The sequence below is a fragment of the Coturnix japonica genome, chromosome 11 (assembly GCF_054131305.1).
Source record: "Coturnix japonica strain WE chromosome 11, WE-NBRP24, whole genome shotgun sequence".
Lineage (NCBI taxonomy): Eukaryota > Metazoa > Chordata > Aves > Galliformes > Phasianidae > Coturnix > Coturnix japonica.
Genome location: NC_140673.1, coordinates 5,383,611 through 5,403,013, shown reverse-complemented (window position 1 = coordinate 5,403,013; position 19,403 = coordinate 5,383,611). Strand labels below are relative to the sequence as shown.

At 45.8% G+C, this 19,403-nt stretch overlaps 1 protein-coding gene across 5 annotated transcripts in view; it reads right to left on the bottom strand.

The window, feature by feature from the left end:
• Positions 1-19,403, bottom strand: part of ACBD6 (acyl-CoA binding domain containing 6) — a 59,220-nt gene that overhangs the window by 34,890 nt on the left and 4,927 nt on the right. For 3 of the 5 annotated variants that reach the window (XM_015869782.3, XM_032446197.2, XM_085512127.1), the window contains exons 4-5: positions 8,579-8,661; positions 10-115 (exon numbers count right to left, since the gene is read on the bottom strand). In XM_015869782.3, the coding sequence (XP_015725268.2) occupies positions 10-115; positions 8,579-8,661 (189 nt within the window). The remainder of the gene's footprint in view (positions 1-9; positions 116-8,578; positions 8,662-19,403) is intronic. The other 2 variants (XM_085512125.1, XM_085512126.1) reach the window with 1 other exon arrangement.

Here is a 19,403-nt window from a genome sequence, read left to right as displayed (position 1 = left end):
TACCCATACCTCCTCATCTGCGACATTCACGTCCACTTTTTTCGACTGAATGGCTTTGGTTACGTAGTCAATGTTGTTTTCTCTGCAGTAATCAAAAATGTTCTTGTCCTCTTCTCTATTCAGAAAACAAAAGCAAAAGAAATAGCACATTACTGAATAACACATTACACTCTGCACAAAGGCCACGTGCATTCTTACGCTCTAACATTGCTACAAACATTTCAATAGCACCACCAGAGTGGAATAGGCTCCTGGGATGATGCATGCAGAACAGTAAGTTTTTCCCCCTTGTAGGACTCAGAAATTCCTGCTTCCTAGAAACAAAGCTTGTTTTTAACAACACTATGCCAGGGCAGAAGTCCTACTCCTGTCAGCTCTCACAAGAAGCTTATAAAGTTGCCCAACACGAAACCCGCTCAGTCCTGGTATATATCACTGCAGTCTGCCAGAGGATAAAGGGCTAAAGCTCTGCTTCTCCCTGCCACGCAAACAAACTTGTAACTGCCATCTCCTTGACTCAAACCAAAGGCCTTTTCAATGCCATATATCTCATCGGGCACTAATGGAGTTTGGAGGAAAGAGCAGAAGAAACAGGACAAGCGCAAAGCAGCTGCCCCTTGGTTAGATCCTCAGCTTCTGAAACTCGGTAGCTTAAGAATTTCTGTAGCTGTATCCAGATGAAGATATTTCTCACATTCTTCCAGACCCTTTTTCAAACACTTTTCTACTTTTTAACCCATCTGTACTCGTAGCCTTGTTAAAAGAAAGCTCTACAGCTCCACATTCTGGGCATGAAGGGGTGAAAAGTGAACAGATACTTTCTTTTGGTGATTTTAAAACAGATGCCTGATCTTATTGGGTACCCTTAGGTAATCTGTGCTTATTCACTTACATCACACCACCTCCAGACCTCTCACATGGCCACACAAGTCACCTTCTCTCCAGATGCTCCTTTCAAACTATGTTGTTTTCTCCTCGGTCATAAACTCCTACTTTTGCTGATATTCCCCTTTCATCCCCTTCTTCAATCTCTCTCCTTACTTTCTGAGATAGGTTGACCCAAATCTGTATTACATACGCAGGTGCACAGATTTATACAGTGGGGTAAAAGTATCTTCATTCAGCTCTCCATCCTTTTCCTTAAGGTTCTGAGCACTTGCTTCACCAATTGCCCAGAAGTGCTGTAGATCAAGCAAATGATATGAAGCTCTTTTGTGTCTTAAGAATCCATATGTAGGTCTTAACTTCATTTGAAATTGTTTGCTTCACTGGTAATAACATAAGTTTTAGCATGTCTGAAGCCAGAATACTGCTTTTAGCTCCAGAAGAAGCTGTGGTTGCATATGGTAACTGTTGAATCACAGCCTGAACCACTGATTGAGCACCTGGGGAGGGGACTGGCCAGCCCTGGGAGCACAGGTGAAAGCAATTCAGCTGCAGGACCAGAAAGAGTGGAGCCTGGCTGCACCTCTCTTAGACCTTATTTAAGAGCTGACTGCCACTGAGGAGGGATCTCTTTCTGGAGATTCCTCTTTTGTGGAGTTTCCCTTGCAAGCTTAGTTCTTCAGAGACAGGTAAGCACTTTTCCATTGCTTTAATTCCTTTGTTACTGGATTTCCTGTATCACTGTTCTATCAAATTGATCTTTCTGATTGTTATATGGTGTAACTGAAACACCTGCCACAGCCCAGCAAGTAGGGCTAAGGGAGCATGTGTTGGCCCCTTGCAGGCCCTACCTGCTGCTCTAAACCAAGGCTGTGGTCATAGCAGGAGGCTGAAACAAGATGATCATTGTGGTCCTTTTCAACCCAGGCTGTTCTATGATCTCCCCAACTCTCTGCACGCAAGCAGTCCTCTGGCACATCTGAGCTGCACATTTCCAGGTGAGAGCTGTGGGCCATATGAGATCACATACTTCATTTGCAGGCCCAAGGATGCTACAGAAGCCTTCCAATTCCTTAACTGCTCTCTCAAGGACTCATTCATTGGAGGTCTTGTCTGTATGCTGTGCAGGCTCCTGGGGAACAAATCACTGCGTGCTTTAAATGCAATTACTTTGAATTCTGGAGGAAAAAAAGGATCTCATGGTGGGATTGGAAAAGGCAAAAGCTTATGCTGCTCAAGATGGGGCTTGACAGCTTCATGATGGAGGTTATGAGGCATGCCTGCCCCCTCTAACAAGGGCTGATTTGATAAGCAGAGACATACCTCTAGCCCTGCCTTGCCAGTCTGACCTCTCACGCGTGCTCTTGGCTGTTGAAAGCCCTGCTGGACCCTACATGGCACAGCTGAAGGCACCAGCAGGAAGGCAAACAGCAGCAGTGAAGCAGCTGCTCTCTCCCTGTGCTCCACAGGAACGTGTCTGCTAGAGCACAGCAGGAGGGCATGTTCCTAACACCAATGGAGCAGCAGTGGGCCAACATTCCACCACAGCCTCCAGGCAAGCTCCCAGTCTTCTCCTGAGCATACTGGTGTTGTCTGTAAGGAGAAAAATGCACACAGCTATCTGGGTGGGATTTAGCTTTTCTGGACCAACCGCGTCTGTGAATAGTCTATGTATTCCCCTTCCAAAAAACCACTTTTCTATCTCCACAATGGAATTACTCCAAAATAGCAATCTCCCTATATGAAGGTGTAATGCTTTGGGAAATTTCACCTTTCTACAATGCATTTATTTGTTGAGTTTTAAACCTGCCTCCTGCTTTTGAATTAAAAAAAGAATTGTTAGCATATATTCTATCCCTCTATTTTACAGAAATCAAGAAAGAGAAGTGAGCTTTTTTGCACGCAGATTTGAAGGAAGTCCATTCAGTCCTAATGAAGATATTTTACTGCAAGCAAAACAATGTCTGTACTTGAGACATTCAAAACAATTTGTTCTTGCCAAGTGCCGAAACCAGAAAGGTAACTGGAGGGAAAAAAAAACTCACAAAGATTATATAATCTGGATTATTTTTTTCCTTCTTTTAGAGACAGACGAGAAATAAGAAATGCAGCACAGAAGCACGTGAAGATTTTTCACTTGTTTCACACGTGTTTATGCATACATACAAAACAACCCCTCCACCACAGCAGTTATAAGGAAGCAAGTTGGATGCATGGTCTGTAGACCAGGCAGCATGTGCACTCTACCGATGAAGCTGATAAAAGTCAGCAGCAAGGCCTAAAAGACAAAATAACCTAAAAAACCAGGCAGAAGCACATCAGAAATACAAGAATATGTCACATCCTAATGTTGCTCGACCCACATTACAGGGGAAAAGATTCTAGCGTTTCTAGTGATTTTTAAAAGTATCCATTTATGAAAAATGCAGCCTTCAGGACACCTTGAGATGGGAAAGACCAGGAAACTCAAACCACTGGGTAAGTGTGCAGTTACTTCCAATGGTAGCTAAAAGAAAGACTGAGGTGAGTTTGTTTCTGTGACAGACTATGTGACATACAAGCCTTGTCTCTTCTCCTTGAGTCTTCCTCAAATGCGTGACCACCTGATACCTACAAGGAACAGGTTCCCACCTATTTCTTGCAGATGGCTGGAAGGGCTTCTTCTCTCCTCCCTCCCCAACACATTCTACCTCTCAAACTGACTTCTGCTCTCCCCATTCTAGTAGGAGATGCTAACCCCCATTCAAAGTCATAGAATCCTTAGATTCTGGATGGGGAAGGGACCTTTAAAGGTCACCTATCAAATCAACCTGGACCACACCTATCATTTGAAGGTAAAGCACGGGCAGTTCCTTCTACCCTTGAAGATAATGCAGGTGAGTTTACACCAAACCACCTCCTCTTCCCAAGCCTTGGAGGCTTCCAAAGCTTTCTATATAAGCCATTTGAAAAACAGAGTGGTCAAGCCAATGGCTTTAGCTCATAGGGAAGATCTACTGTTGCTTAATCAGGCTTCACTTCCTCCCTACCTGGGGCACAGTAAATCTACCTAATCCCAATTCCTAACTGGTACCACCCCCCAGGCTGGCCCCGCTACCTTCCACCCTCACAGATTACCTTTGGTCTAAGGCTTTGAGGAGTCCATCCAGTCCTGCTTTGTGCTTCCTCTGCCCCTTCCCACATCCGTGTCCCAAAAGATGCTCAGTGAGGGCTGCCTGGCCCTGGTGCTGCACACAGGTGGCATGGCCATGCGATGGGAGCCCACCAGAGCAGCAGCGTGCAGGGAGCTGAGAGGAACTCGCAGCACTCAGTGTTTGTGTCAAGGCCCTCAGCCCCCATGGGACCCATTTTCACATAATCTATAATTATCTCTTCGCTTTAATCGCCTCGTCACTTCTGAGGCTCTCTTGGGCGCAGGAAGAGGAAAAGCTCATTAACTGAACCTTTTCTCCTCTCTCCAGCCACCCATAGCTTTTAATTGCTTGGTGTTGTTATTATCTATCAGTGCAACTGGGATCATTTTCATAAGAAAGGGTGGTGGGAGGGGGGAGGCAGGAGTGGGTCCCTGAGGTATGCACCGCAGACAAACCTTTGCTTTCTCAATTATTTATGCCAGCTGAGGTTTTACAAGCTGAATAAATCCATAACTCAAGTTTATTTGGAACCGGCAGGCTGTCCCGGGGGGAGTGTTGCCCACTTGCCTGTACACTTGTGTGCGGTCCTTGGGGGGCTGTGGGGACGCAGTGAGACATGTGTCAGCCGGTGCCACACGCCGCGCCACGCACGGCACTTTGGCAGATTAGCAGCGTCATGATGGGGGAGGGTAGGGGGGAACAGCCGTGAAAAGCCCCATTGGGAGCTGCCAGGGAAGGAGGCCTGAGTGAGGCCGGCCCTTTGCCCAGCACAGCCCTAAGGTCACCACCCTGGGGAAGCCATAAGTAGAAGGCAAACCTGGAGGGTGTTGTGGAAGCACCATGGACAGAGCATTCATTTCTACCTAACGCTGGCGCTGCTCTTGTTTCCATAGCTGGCATTCCCTGGAAGGAAGGAACCAAACCAGGGCTCTCCCCAAAAGGCTGTGAAGTGAAGCAGCACCTTGACCACGGATGCTGGAAGCAGCTCGTTAAAATTCAGCAGCCTTTGTGCCTGACCACACGCAGCGACCTCTGGTATTTTCTGCCAAAACAGTTCATTTGTCTCACAGAACAACTAATCAATTCCAGAGCCCATCCATCACGGGGGCTCGTGCGAGCCGGCCGGCAGCGGGGCCAGATGGCGGCTGCGTTAGCGGGATTAATACAATTCTGATAGATTACACGGCAGCGGGCTGGCTTCCAAACGCCAGGGGGACAGGGAGAGGGGTGCTGGGGGTGCTGGCTGCCACCTGAGTGCCCAATGGCCCCCTCTTCCTAACCAGCAGTGAGCCCATGTGGTGTGCTTTGCTCCATAGTGCTGCAGGAAAGCGTGATGGTTTGTCAGAAAAGAGCTCTTTTCACCCTTTGGGATGGCAGAGTGTATCACACAGCTCAAGTGGGACCTTAGAGACACCCAATGGATTTAAGCTCCATCCCAGCACACACGCTCCACACACAAGCAGCTCCTCTGCTGTGCCTGGAAATGGAAGCAGACGTCTTTCAGAAGCATTTGCTATCTGCCAAGTTTGCTGGAAACATTTGTAAACTGCATTCCTTCTTTCTTTATTCATTTTTTTTTCTCCTTAAAAAATGTTTAAAAAGAACTTTGAAGTTGAATTTCCAGTTGTGCAGCCCTCCTGGGCACCTCCCTCAGTCCGTGTCTTAGATTTGTATCGGTGGCACATCAGTCGGACTCATCCCACTGTTTATTTCTCAGCTCTGTGAAACTGTAATTATAGTTATTTGCTCATGGAAGAGCTCAGCCACTGCTGCTTTCATTCTGGCATTAAAACCAGACGTGAAGCTTTATGCAGCAGAAAAAAAACAAACCCTACACTATACCCACCACTGCTGAGCAGCCTGAAGCCACAGATCATTTCCAAACCCTCCTTCAAGGGGAATCTCCGAGTTCTACCACCAGTACCCATTATTTTTATCTAATGCTCAAAGTGAGATAAGTGATTTACAGAGAAACACAAAGGCAGAGCACTATGCTAATACATTTTGCAACTGCTCCCCATTAGTCACTGGGGGTACTTCAGCTCCTTATTGCCAGGCTTTATTAATGACTCCTAATTGATGACCAGTGCCCAGCACCCCAAAGTAAATAACTGCTATGCCTCATTAGCTCAAGAGACCTTCTCCTGATTTGAGGATTGATCTATGAACACGCAAATTGCACTGATTTAACTGAATCTCTCTCTAAATTGATTTAATTAGATCAGTATAACCTGTTTCAATGGATGCTCTCGAATTTATTTGGAACAATGTAGTTACATGAGCCAGACTGACCATTTTCCTATCTTGTTCTCAAAGTGGAAACATTTGAGATAATTCGCGATAAGGCAAATCCAGCCCTGGCAGCATCCCAGCTCTCCCAACCCCGAATCTACCTGACTTCAGGGTATGGTATGGCAATTCCCCCTTGCCCAGCATTTACAGATTTGTACCCTAAAAGACAAGCACTTCGTTCCATAAAAGGAATATAAGCATTATTTATGAATATTTTAGAAAGCAGAAAGCAGTAAAAGCACTGCTTTAGTAACTGACTGCTGACAGTGAACTCATGGTTTACACTACTCTTAAAAACAAGATCTCTCATCTCTCTATTAACCTACTGCCAGCTGCTGCTATGTAATCATTTGTTCAACTGTTCAGATGCTTCTGGTAAGCATAAATTAAGAGAATCTGCTTAGGTGAGCCTTCAAAACTCTGCACTTGCACTCCTGCCTACCTGCTGGTGCCCGGTGAGGCTGTGAAGATGCTGGGCTCCAGATAAATTGGACAGCCTTTCTCTGCCTTTGCATCAGCTGAATCCTAAAGGGCATATGAGAGCCTGCATTTGGCACTGTGCTGCTTGCTACGAAATTCATTGCTTTCAGCAGTCTGTCAGATCCCAGGCCTGAGGAGGACTCAAGTTTTAGTTTTTAGTAGACAAAACAAGATTTGGGCTCATTCTGGGCTTCCTAACTATGGCTCTATAATTGGAAAATATTTATCCCATCAACAGCTCAGGGAATCAGAGACTAGAGTGGATTGAGTAGTAGTTCAGTTTTGGCAAGCTTGTTGCAAAGCATCGGTAAGGCCCACCACTGACAACCCAGTCCACCAGCTGGTCTGCAGTTTCTTTCCTCAGATCTCAGGCTACGAAGCAGCACCCACACACAGAACCTGCAGCAACACACCTACTGCTAACTACCAACATGCAAATATTTGCTGGCTCGAGGTTTTATTATTTGGAGCTGTGATCATCTTCAAGTCCTCCACAAGCAATGTTTTCACAGAAACAGAAAGAAAAAAATGAAGATTTAGACCAGTAACCCAGCTGGGGCAATGTCTGTTTTTCTGGATACTGGGCTTTATTTCACGTTCAGAAGGTGCACAGTCAATACCTGGGATAGGAAAGACACTGAAAGGACTGTAGGAATAAACATCTCATTCAGCACTCAATGCAAGGCAGCGCTAATATGCTCAGCTCCTGAATGAGCAGCTCAAACAGGATTCAAACCACAAGGTCGAGTTATGACATTAAGGATGTTGGCTGAGACCTACGCTGACAGAGCAGGGAAGAAAAAGGAGCTTGCGGCTAGCAGAGGGGCTATTCCTCAAGCAGTACGTTAAAGCAAGGTCACACCTGCCTGTCTGGTCAAGGTCCAGGTGCATGTTAAGATGTGATAGCTCTCCAAGCCTGGCTGCTCCTGGCCAGCAGCTCCATCTTGCTCAAGGGTGGGCTGCAATGCCAAGGGAGCGCAGTGCTGCTGCTGTGTTTGCCTGCTCCAGTTCCTACCTGATCTCCTTGCAGAGCTTCATGTGTGAAAACCAGTCAAAGAAATGCTGTGTTAAATGTTCAAACACTGCAACACGACAGCAAACACTGCTCAAACATTTAGCCCTCTCATTCAGCCCACTCATTTGAACTAAAAATGATGCTGCATTCTCAAAGATTCTCCAGGTAACCCTTCACATATGGGAGTGAACACCACTCCTGTGATTAGCAGTGTGGAACAATAAAAAACAAGCAAAAAAAGCCACTTGTCCTTATTCAGTAGCTAATGTCACCGAGTACTTGCACTCTGACAGTTTTTAAATAGCAGCCATTCCAGCTCAGTAAATGCATTTCTGCTATGCTAGCTGCAGAACCTAGAAAAAATTAATTTGATATAAGGTGCAAACTCTCCCTGAAGGCAAACACTGTCCAATATTAAAACCTTCACTGAACAGACCTTAATGAACATATTGGTAAAGAAATAACTATTTGAGAAAGGTGGTGTCTGAATAGCTTTCTATTAAAAAAGCCAATATTACCTTTTCTTAGCCATATAACTGAAAAATGGGAAGCCTTGCCCTTCCCCCCACATCTCGCACCAGGGAAAGGTTAGTACCTGGCAGTGATACAGAGAGTTATTGATTTAAATGATTATGGACCTGAAAAGTTCTTTCCTGTCATTTATTATCCTGTTGTAGTTGCCACCACACTTGTGTGATATTAGAAAAAAAAGCTTAACGAGATGACATGAGAAAAATACTGTTTTCAACTGAAGTGCAGCACAGATAATCACCTGATTGTTTCTTCTTGATACAACGAGCTGACAACCGGGCCTCCAAACGCAGTCTTGCTTTCTTTCCCCCTCTTCTCTGTCGTCTGAAAGAAAAAGAAAGGTTGGTCCAGCATCCTGGCTCCCAATCCACCTCATAGACCTTTCCCACACCCAGAAGTGAGCTCAGCCCTCCGCAAGCCCCATCTGTGATCCTTCCCATGTGGAGGAAGAGGTAGATGGATGCTATTGTGCACACAGACATGGGTTTACCCCAGAGGTGTGCTTGGTGGCCCGGCCATCCCACTCACAGGGTTCCAAAGCATTGCCATGGCCCCCAAGGACCCAAAGCCGAGCCTCTGTGCGGCGGCATAATGTTACGTTACTAGATTGCAAAGCTTGCCTTTGGAAATCTATTTAATATAGATTTAAAATTAAATTTTATAATGGGTAGCATTTCCAAATGATTTACTCCCAGGAACTCTAGGATTCTGAATGATTCCCACCATAATAGAAATGAACAATTAGAGAGATGATTGATCGATACGCAGCCGCAGGCCTACCTTCTCAAAAAGCATCCCGCACTTCGGGCTCTGCAATTGACTTTAACTCCATGCCAGATTTGCAGAGCAGAGTTAAGAGCCTGTGTCTGAAAGCCTGACCCTCTTGTGCTGGCCAACAGGAGCCCTGCTTGCTCTAGGGAATCCAGTACCCTGTTCTCCAGGGGAGCACTCAAAACTGGTTTGCAACTCACAGCAATGCTGCCTGACAAAATAGCCCATTAATTGCAACGTGCTCTTGGCAATGGCCAGTTCTGCTTTCCGCGACAAGAGATCATCATACCCAAGATGAATAAAATCAGAGAAGTAAGGGAAAGCTGGCCCAACTCTGGCCCCCTATCAGTAGATGCAATACACTGCTGACTACGCCAAAAAATGGTGCTGCCTCATCACAATTCTACATAGAAAGATGTTGATTTTTTTAAAGTAAATGCTTTAAGTTGCCTTCCTTCCAGGCTCCCTAAGCTGCTTTTGTTTTAAACATTTTTTTCCCCCCCATAGTACATTTATATTCTGCCCAGCTTGAACCAGATTCACCTTTCAGCCCAGTCCAAAGCCATAATATTTGGGCTTGCAGATAGCACTACTCTAAAAGAAAAGACTGAAAGGAAATTGGCTATGAAAGCCATTCTGTGGCAAGTTGGCTTGCTCTAATTTAGAGCAAAAGGTGACACAAAGTTGTTCTTTCCTGAAGGGAAAGGGCTTTGGAGTCTTCACAGTGCAGTGCCCCTCTTAAAAAATTATTTAGCAGAGAACCTTACTGTCCATCAATTATTTCCACACCACTTAGAAAGAGAATTAATTTCAGATCAGCTGGTACCGCATGTGAGAACTATTCCTATGAAAGGAAGAGCTATTCCTATGATGTGATGCTATACTCACACTTAGCCTATCTGCTTAGATGCTGGGGGCCAATGGACTCCCAACCAGTTCCAGAAACTACAAGGACATTTTAAATCTGTGTTCTTTCCTCTCTTACCACCACAGTTTTGGGTGGTTGCTTTTCTTTTTCAAAGCCAGAAACAATGCCTGAGAAAATACATTTCCCCTTTTTAGAGGCTGAAATTGTAGAACAGGTTTCTTGGATTAAGTTCGCCTTCTTTGCACAACCTGCTGCATTTCCACCAGAGATTAATCATATTGATGGAGAACAGCTAAGGCCATTGGGAAACTTAATGGTAGAGGCTTTCCCAAAAATGCTCGGATGACAACTTCTCTGGTTCTTAATCCATATACAGGTTGCTTTGTCCAAGCAGCTTTTACCTCCTCTCCTTCATACACAAATAGGGAACCCAATATCCAACCTATGAATGTAGAACCAAGCTTATTCCATCACAGTCCGCAGAATGAATTTATGACAAATGTACAGCCAAAGTCTCAGCTAGCCTCTCAGGATTCAGCGTGTGCCTGTGCTCTGCAAAGCCATTAAAAGCAGCACCGTGCTCCATCATCCATCACTGTGGCTGGGCTTCCCAAGGGGAATGTGCCCAGCCTTGCAACAGCACTCCTTCCCAGGAGTGATGGGAGCTCAGCCTTGATGCAGGCACAGACTGGTTTCCTTCCATCCAGCCTTGCCAACCTGCCCATACACTGAGCTCAGCTGCCTGCTGCCAACATCCGTACCCTGTGAAACCCAAGGGTGGTGGAGCAAAGAAACCAGGCAAGAGGTGGGATGGGAGCTGCTGCTCATTCCAAGCCACACTGCAGCACAAAGAGGAACCGTTTGGTGGTTTTGGTGCTGCTCACACCAGCTGAATGGATCCATAATGGGCTGGTGCTGTTCTTACATCTCCTGACATCTCTATAGTGAAAAAGGGCTCTTGGGGCTGAAGAGACAAAGCAAACGTCACACCCAGACAGATGACAACCAGTGAGTTACCTTGCAAACCATGGAGAAATGAAACCCTGACACTGCAAATTCTCTCTCCTCCTTTAAAAAGGCACTGATAATTAACTATACAGCTCTCAATTAAGCCAGCTCAATTTCTTTCATTGCTGGCATGCTGTCCAAAGCACTGCAGATACACATGTAACTAATGATAGTTAAGGAATAACAGGATCCCAGGCTCCCATAATTTGCTCCCCTGATTCAACATAGATGCCAGCAGTACTATCTGCAGTCAGGACCACGTAAGAGATGCTGGAGAAAAGGCAAAATTACAACGCGCCACGTGTGTGAAGGGGTTACTCCCAAACTGCCAGCTAAAGAACCATGGGCAGGTAGAGGAATCTGTAGCAGCACAGCAACAAATCTTCTTGCAGGACTGCACACAAGAACCAAAGCACAAACAGTGTCATGTAAGAGATCCAGGGGAAGAGGTCGTAAAGAAAGGCAGAAATGCCTTACGAGGCACTGGAATTTCCTAATTCCTCCCTAATTCTTGTCTGCTGACTTTTTGCTGCTTATGTACACATACAGCTGATCTCAAAGTCACTATTACTCCTGACAGCCAACTTAGGTAGGTGGATCTGGTTGACCATAGCTAGCATAAATCACAGGCAAATGCGCGCTTCTGTATGCAGCAGCCGTACTCATTAAGAGGCATTTCCAACTCCCCTGACTCCAGATGCATTTTGGAGCAAGGCGGGGAGCTCCAGCAAGGAACCATTGTTCTCAAGTGTCAAGCAGAGCTGGAGGAATAAAGCCATGCTCCGCCTGGAGGGGACAGCAGAGCAGCCCCAGCCCTACCTCCCAGCACTGTATTTGTCAATAAAAGCTTGGCTCGAGTCAAGGTACAATTGCATCTGGACTGGCTGTCACGGACAATGCTGCTCCAGCCAGTCTCAAAGCCTGACAACCTCTTTCTGAACAGGATGGAAATACAGGGACTAACATTTGCTAACATCATTAATTCATTTTTTTTTTCCCCCGCTTCCCCATCTTCCTTTATCCACGATGTCAAGGCGTATACCTTCCAATTGTTGTCAGCCATCAAACAGACACCGTGTCCTGGTTCAGAGGTTAACATACAATGACAGACACATTAAAAAACCCTGTCCGATGCCTCACTGACAATTTCAGCTCCATCTCCTCCTCAGTGCGACAGTAGCTCAAAGTCACTTACAAGCTTTAACCACATTAAAGTCTAATTGCGATTGAAAAATAAAGGGGAAAGATAGTTTTATCATACTAAGCATTATGGAAGCAAAAAACAATTAGGGAGACAAACATTTTCTTTGCAGAGGTTTTGAGTCCGCCTTCTATTTTGGTCTTAAGAGTCTCCCATGATTACGACATGATCCATTTCTCCTCTTGCAGCAGGAAGAAAATGATCCCAGAGTCTGCTGGGATCAGTCTGCTGTCAAGTGGCTGCTTTGGGGTTCTGTCTGTATCTGGCAGCAGTACCTGGCTTAAGAGAGGGAAGTGAGAAATACCCCCTGCATCAGTGAATACCCAGATATGAGGCTTCAATCAGCACAAGTGCTGCCCTGAGCATGGAGGAGCAGCAGCATGGGATGCCTGCAGAGCTCTGCTTGGTGGTAGCAGGAGGAACCTGTCCTGAATCACGCCTCCCCATGCTGCACCTGGGGGAGGCTCAGCACTGTGAGGGACAGCAATGTCCCCTAACCCTTCAGTTCCTGTGCAGTTTGCTGTAAACCCTTGAAGCGTGCTGATTGAGTTGTAATTAAGCTGCATTGTCTCAGGCGACAAATCTGACAGGAGACTCTCCAAAGAGAACCCAGAGGCAGAGCTCACAGAGTGCTCTGGCAGCTGCCACATCCCTTTAACCCTCTGGATTAACATTTCTGGGCGCTGTTTGAGGAGAGAGGGTTACTGGGGAGGCAAGAAGAACAGGTGAACTCTCCTAAAGTTTCAGCCACTTTCCCCCTCCTCTCCCCACGCCATGGCCTGGCTGTCCCCCTGGGAGGGGAACTTGGGCAGACACTAATTGTATTTGACAGCAGCAATTACACGCAAGGCTGGAGATTAGAAGCTCGTTAATTGTGTGTGCCGTAATTGCTGCCGCCTTTCCCTTGGCTGGCCGAGGCCAAAGCCAGCAGAGCAGAGGCAGGAGGGGTGCTGCACCCAAATGCAGGTGGTCCAGGGCTGGGAGGAAAGGTCTTCTATCCCCAATGGCTCCTGACCCCACACAATGAGGGGGACCAACGAGGCATGAAATGAGGACAAGCCGGGCGCTCTTCTGAGGGTGTTTCCCACCTGTATCCATCTGCACGGTGCAGCTGAATGGCACGCTACCCAAACTGGAGGGAAGGTAAATATTAACCCTTTGGGGCAATGCTGCTATAGGAAAAGGACAATCACCACTGAGGATCTATCTACACAACCTGAGCAAGTCGTCCCATGCAGAAAGCAGCAGTACATCCCCCAGGATGGCATATGGCTGGGTTTGTTCTTCTGATAGATCTGTGATATTTATTGCAGCTTTTCCTCCTCTAAACATAATCTGAGATGAGGATGAAATATCTTCCCAGCTAAAAGCTAAAAACAAACATGCTGCTATTAACGCCTATGTGCTGCACAGTTAGACAGAGCTGCAGTCTAAAAGAAGGCTTCAGAGAGTACTCCGTTAACACATAATGAGTTAATTAAAAACTGCAGCATAACACAGTTGGAAATTAGTCGTATGGGCAGCCGGGGAGGGGAAATAAATGTGAAATGCCTAACAGAACTGTGAGCAAGCTTTATGGTTGCTAGTAGCTCTGATTTCATGACTCAGCGTATATAATTTACCACGCACATGAGATGAAATATCACGCTCAGCCAACACACGTAATGCAGCAGCTCTCACAATGGTTTTCGATGCGTGGAGCTTTTCCTTTGTTTTCAATGGGAAAACAGAGGTAGGGGCTTCATTCACCCCATGCCCAGTGTGCCTGTGCCACCAGTAAGCCAGGAGTCATGATGTCGGGATGCTGCACACATTGCTATGCTATGGCAGTGCTCAGCATCAGCACGGCACAGCCATATCCCTGATTATTTTTCTGAATGCATTTCAGAACAGTACAGGATATATATATATATATATATATTATGAATTATACCAAGATGATGGAAATGAATTCATTCGCATATTCAAAAGGACAAATACTTCATCTTTGCTTAAATGTTTAACCAAAAGTGCTGCACTAGGGGCTGAAAATGATAAACCCTCCAATTTCCTGCTTGCAATCCCAGAAGGCAGCTACTACAACATCCCCGAGCGGCTGTGAGAGAATATGTGATGCTGCACACAATGCACTAACGCTACAGAACAGTGGCACTGCTGGATTTGGGCTGGAAAAAGAAAAGCATTCTTACAAGCAGAAGTTAGCAGAGCTAGTAAAACTGTGTAGTTGCTATGCAGTAGGTTCCAGCAAGCTTATATGGAGGGAAAGAGAAGAGGTAATCCTGCAAAGTGAAGAGGTTTAGGGATAAAACAACCCAGAGAACCTCTGCACAGTATTTCAGTGTAGGTTTTAATATATAATTTCACATTGTTGCTTTGCTTTCTAAACTTCAACCTTACTAAAATGCCGGCTTGCAGCTTGGCACTGCTGTATTTCAATCAATTGCTCGAATGAGGATTGCAATGTCATAAATTAAAGGTGCTAAGAACATAAATTTCCAGGGAGATGTAAAATCAAAGAGAACAATCCAAGCAACTCCCAGGGGTGGGAGCACAACACAAGCTCCAGCTGTTGGGCTGCACACACCACGTTAGTGCCCTCCCTCCTCCAGACAAACTGGGGCGGTACAGGTTTACCTTCACCTCTTGAGCTGGGGCATCCATGCTCAGTATTCCGTGCTGCTTTTAAAAGCTGTGCTGACAGTGAGGGGAGCAGCTTCTTGACCTTCAGCCCACTGCCCAGCCTGGTGATGGCCTGCAGGGTGAGCAGGGGCCTGCAGAGCTGGCGCTCATCATGCCAGAGCTCAGCCCATATAGGAAGCTTCCTATCCACATCCACAACCTCCCTGGGTGCCCAAGGAGGCTGTGGATGCCCCATCCCTGCAGGCATTCAAGGCCAGGCTGGATGTGGCTCTGGGCAGCCTGGTCTGCTGGTTGGTGACCCTGCACATAGCAGGGGGTTGGAACTGGATGGTCATTGTGGGCCTTTTCAGCCCAGGCCATTCTGTGATTCTATGATTCTATGATCTGAACAAACCATAAAGAACCCTCAATGGAGAGGAGCAGGGATGCTGGCAGTGCTGCACTCCATGCTGCCAGCCATAAGGAGCACAGCCACCGTGCTACGTAGCCCCCACTTCACAGGATGCTGTTAAATGACTTCCACGCTACAAAAGAAATACATTCCCTATTTTCACGGTTTCTGACCTCTCAGTAGGACAAACCATAAATTGAGGCATTAACCCAAACGGCACAGCAGGTGTCTGAATGCTGGTGGCAAGCACAGCCCCATACAGGTCCTCTACTCCACACTCTTCCCATCCCCCTTGTAATCCTGCCCACAGGCCCTGCCTCTTTTCCTCAGCCACAAACAGTGGCTGCTTGGGCAGATTATCAAAGGAGACATCTGTTTGGCTGACAGACAAAACAGGAAAACACGATGGGTGCGCTCATTTTGTTTTCAGACCACTGTTGTTTTTTTCCTAATGCATTTCTCAGTTTCCAAAAGAAATTGTCAGCCTGCAGTACCAGCCAGAAATCTGCACATTTTGACCTGAAACTGCATTGCATGATTTACCATTTGCTCTTGTCGTTCTTAGAAGCTGGTCATATGGTCATACGTCGAACCTATAACAGGGTTCTGCTGAAGTCAGTACACACTGCTGGGATTGGAACTGGGAGATGTGCAACTTAAGAAATAGCAAAAGGAAATATTTAGAATCCGAAGATGCCAAAAGTGCAATCAGTAAATGAAAGGCTAAAACTGATGAGTGGATCTGGATGCTTTCTCTGTTATTTATTTTTATCATTTAAGCTGTGCCGTGTGATCCCCTTGTTAAAGGAATGCTCAGTAACCATTCAGCGCAGCGTGTGGTGTGACTCTCCACCACACCAGCTTGGAAAACACAGGGGTTTACTTGCTTACATCCAATGGGTGCCAACAAGGTAATGCTGCAAGGGCAGGTCCTGCAGAGCCGGAGCGACAGCGGGGTCATGGTGTGTGTGGGCAGTGCTGCAGGCTGCTGCCAGGGAGAGCTCAGGGATGTCACTGCCAAACTCACACACACGCATCAGCAAAAGCCACTGAAAGCAACGTGTCACTCACTGCCAGGAAAGCAGGAAGACAACAGGTGAAAGTCTGAGAAGCGGAGCAGGCAGGACACCGCTACCTCTCTGAAGGACCCCGAGCAGTCGGATGTGTTGACTGCATGAAACGTTTCTATTTAGGAACAGAAAACACAAAAGAACTGCTTCATAAATTATTCTGTTTTGGAGGAAGAGCGAACAGACTTGAAGGACAGGTGATGTCTCTGAAATATGTAAATGGAGCTGAGCTGGTCCAAGCAATTACCTTTTCACTGCCTGGAACTTGAGACTAAAAGGAATGACTCACAAGAAAGAACAAGAAACAAAAGATGTGCTAAAAGGTAGAAGATGACGAAGGTAGATGGCAGCGAGAGGAGAATCCAGACGAGCATGGAAGTGTTGAGTCCTGGCCTCTGAACAGCTGCTCCTGGGCAAAAGAGCAAAACAGCCAACACTGCACGTCAGAAGACCATGCCAACATGGGAAAGCTGTACTTTCAGTGCTCTGCACACAAATTTGGGATGGTCTTGTTGCATCAGCATGCATCTACTTCATCTTCTTCCATCAAAACCAAAGAAAGATTGACTAAATGATAGCAATTACAGTCTGATGCTGAAACTGTACTAATACAGAACCTGCAAGGTCAATGGGAAGGAATGAATCAAGGAAAGGATCAAGAAAAGCAAACAGAGACGTGGATCTATTGAGGCTACATAAGAAATACTGTGTACATTTAGTGCCACTCTTTTCATTAAGAAAAATACTGACAGCCTGAAGGCTGCAGAACAGCAATAAATCTCTTGGGGGAGGGCTGAGGGTGGAGGGGGGAATAAGAAAAGTTTCCCAGTTTTAAATGTTGTGTACTTAGTGCTGAAACAATGAAGACATTATTATTATATACCCTTTGGGAATATAGGAAATGGAGGAGATGGAGGACTGCAAATAACCCAAGAAAATCTGTGAACTGTATAATGAAATATGCAGCACCCCCATGCTCTAATTACTATTTATGATCATGTAGTGGAAATGCTAAGTCACAGCTTGAAGCAATGATGGAGCACCTGGTGGAAGGCAGGGCCAACCCAGGGGAGCTCAGGTGTATGCAATGTACCTGAGTGACCAAAGGGATGGAGCCAGGATGCACCCCTACCCAGACCTCATTTAAGAGTTGGCAGTGGAGGTGGTGGTATCTCTTGCTGGAGATCCATGTGTACCTGAGGCCTTCCAAAGGTAAGCAGCTCTCTTCCTTCATTTTTGTGTCTGCTGCATTTGGGCTTGTTCACGTTTGCTGTAGCCAAGGACTTTGCCACCCTACTGTTATTGTGGTACTTTCCACCCTGTAATAGCATTACAGTTCCATAGTGATTTGGAAGCTGAACTTTCTACATTTATACCAAGCAGTGAGAACATTTTATTTATAATCTACTGAGCACAAGAAGAACTCAAAAGAGCCCAACAGGTGAGCATGTAAAGGAGACAATGACAGCAATGAAGAACCTCGTGGTGTTCTCACAGATCTTTCCTACAAATCCAATTTGAAATTGGAAGAGTGGAATAGCTGTTATCGTACCACCATCCCCTAATGGGTACAACTCCATCATTTGGAAGAACAGAGCTCCCTCTCGTGGCTCCTGAATGCGGACGTGGCAGGATGAAATAGTGGGAGATCAAAGGATGAGAAGACTCCTCGTGAGATTTCAGCTGTACAAAAATGGTGATAAAATGAAAATGCAATAGAGAGGACAGGTGAATTCTCTTGAAGAAAGGAGTGCTGCCTGTACTTGAATGCTGACTCTGAAATTGCATTCTTTGTTCTTCTAACTTCCTCTGTTAGGCCTTTCCGCAGCTGAGCAGTTTTCTTCCATGGAAAGGTCTCAGATCCCTTAAAAGGTTTCTAGCTCCCTCAGGGTGAGGAGTAAGGGGAAAAGAATAAGGGCTACAGTGGTGAAGGCACAGACTGTATGAATAAGAAAACCACTGGTGTCAGAAAGCCAAGAAATACATGCTTGATTACAAGACTGAGAGGTTTATGTACTGAAGTGCCACAACAAGTGTTTGAAGAGTGAAAATGGCATTTCTTAAAACTGATCAGACAGCCTTAGCCCTGCTATTAGCAGAGAAGCTTCTGTTCAAGCTCTAGAACTGCTCTTTCCTCCTGTATCAACTATTTAAAACCACAGGAAGATGGAACCACACACCAGAGAGCAAATGCTGGTGCAGAAGCATTACCCTGAGTGGTGTCTGCTGAGTCTTGTGCACAGGGCTATGTGAAAGAAGAGCTCTCACAACCATCCCTTCCTCGCTTGAAGGGAAGAACATCACTGTAGCCAGCTCCTTGCTTGTAGGATGAGTTCTTAGGATTTGAAGAGCACCAGGTTATTCCAGCTCCATAGCAGAGAGCTTTGTAACCCAAACGGATAACTACAAAAAAGAGTAGCTTTCTGAAGCAAGGAGGGAAAAACATACTCAAAGCAGAACCTGTCACAGCACTTGTGATGAACACCAGCTCTACCCAGTTGTCTCTAAACAGCATTACCTCTTCTCTGCAAAAACAGGATCAGACCTGTGGAACACGGGCTGGCCAAGAAGCAGCAATCACTCTTATGAGTCCAGAACAGCACCAGAATGTAAGAGGGAATCAAGTCCTTGATTCATAGGCTGGTGCTCACACAGGATCCTGCTTCCAGAGTGCAGGATAAGAGGGGGGGAAAAAAAGAGAATCAATTTCCTACAGTGCAAAGAAATTACCATGCTGTCAGCATTTTGCTATTAGTGAAACATCTCCCTTCTAACTCCAGTTAAAAGCAGTATTTTTCTAAAGAGCAATCCTCTTAAAAATCATATAGAAATCAGTCTATAAACAGGGAGATATCCATAAATACTCAATCAAGTAATAAACCTAACAGACGAAAGGCAGACTAATTAAAATGACAGTACAATCTCCCTTTAACGAACACATACAGGACTCAAGAACACGCTTGTTATGTTGGAGTACCTCATCATAATCAGATTTGGTGATTTGCTGCATCAAAACAAAAAGGAAACATTTTCAGAATTGATCCTTCAGTTCACGTCACTTTTATGGAGATTGCTTTCTATTGATCAACATTTAAATAGTAGTTGAAAAGGGAAAGA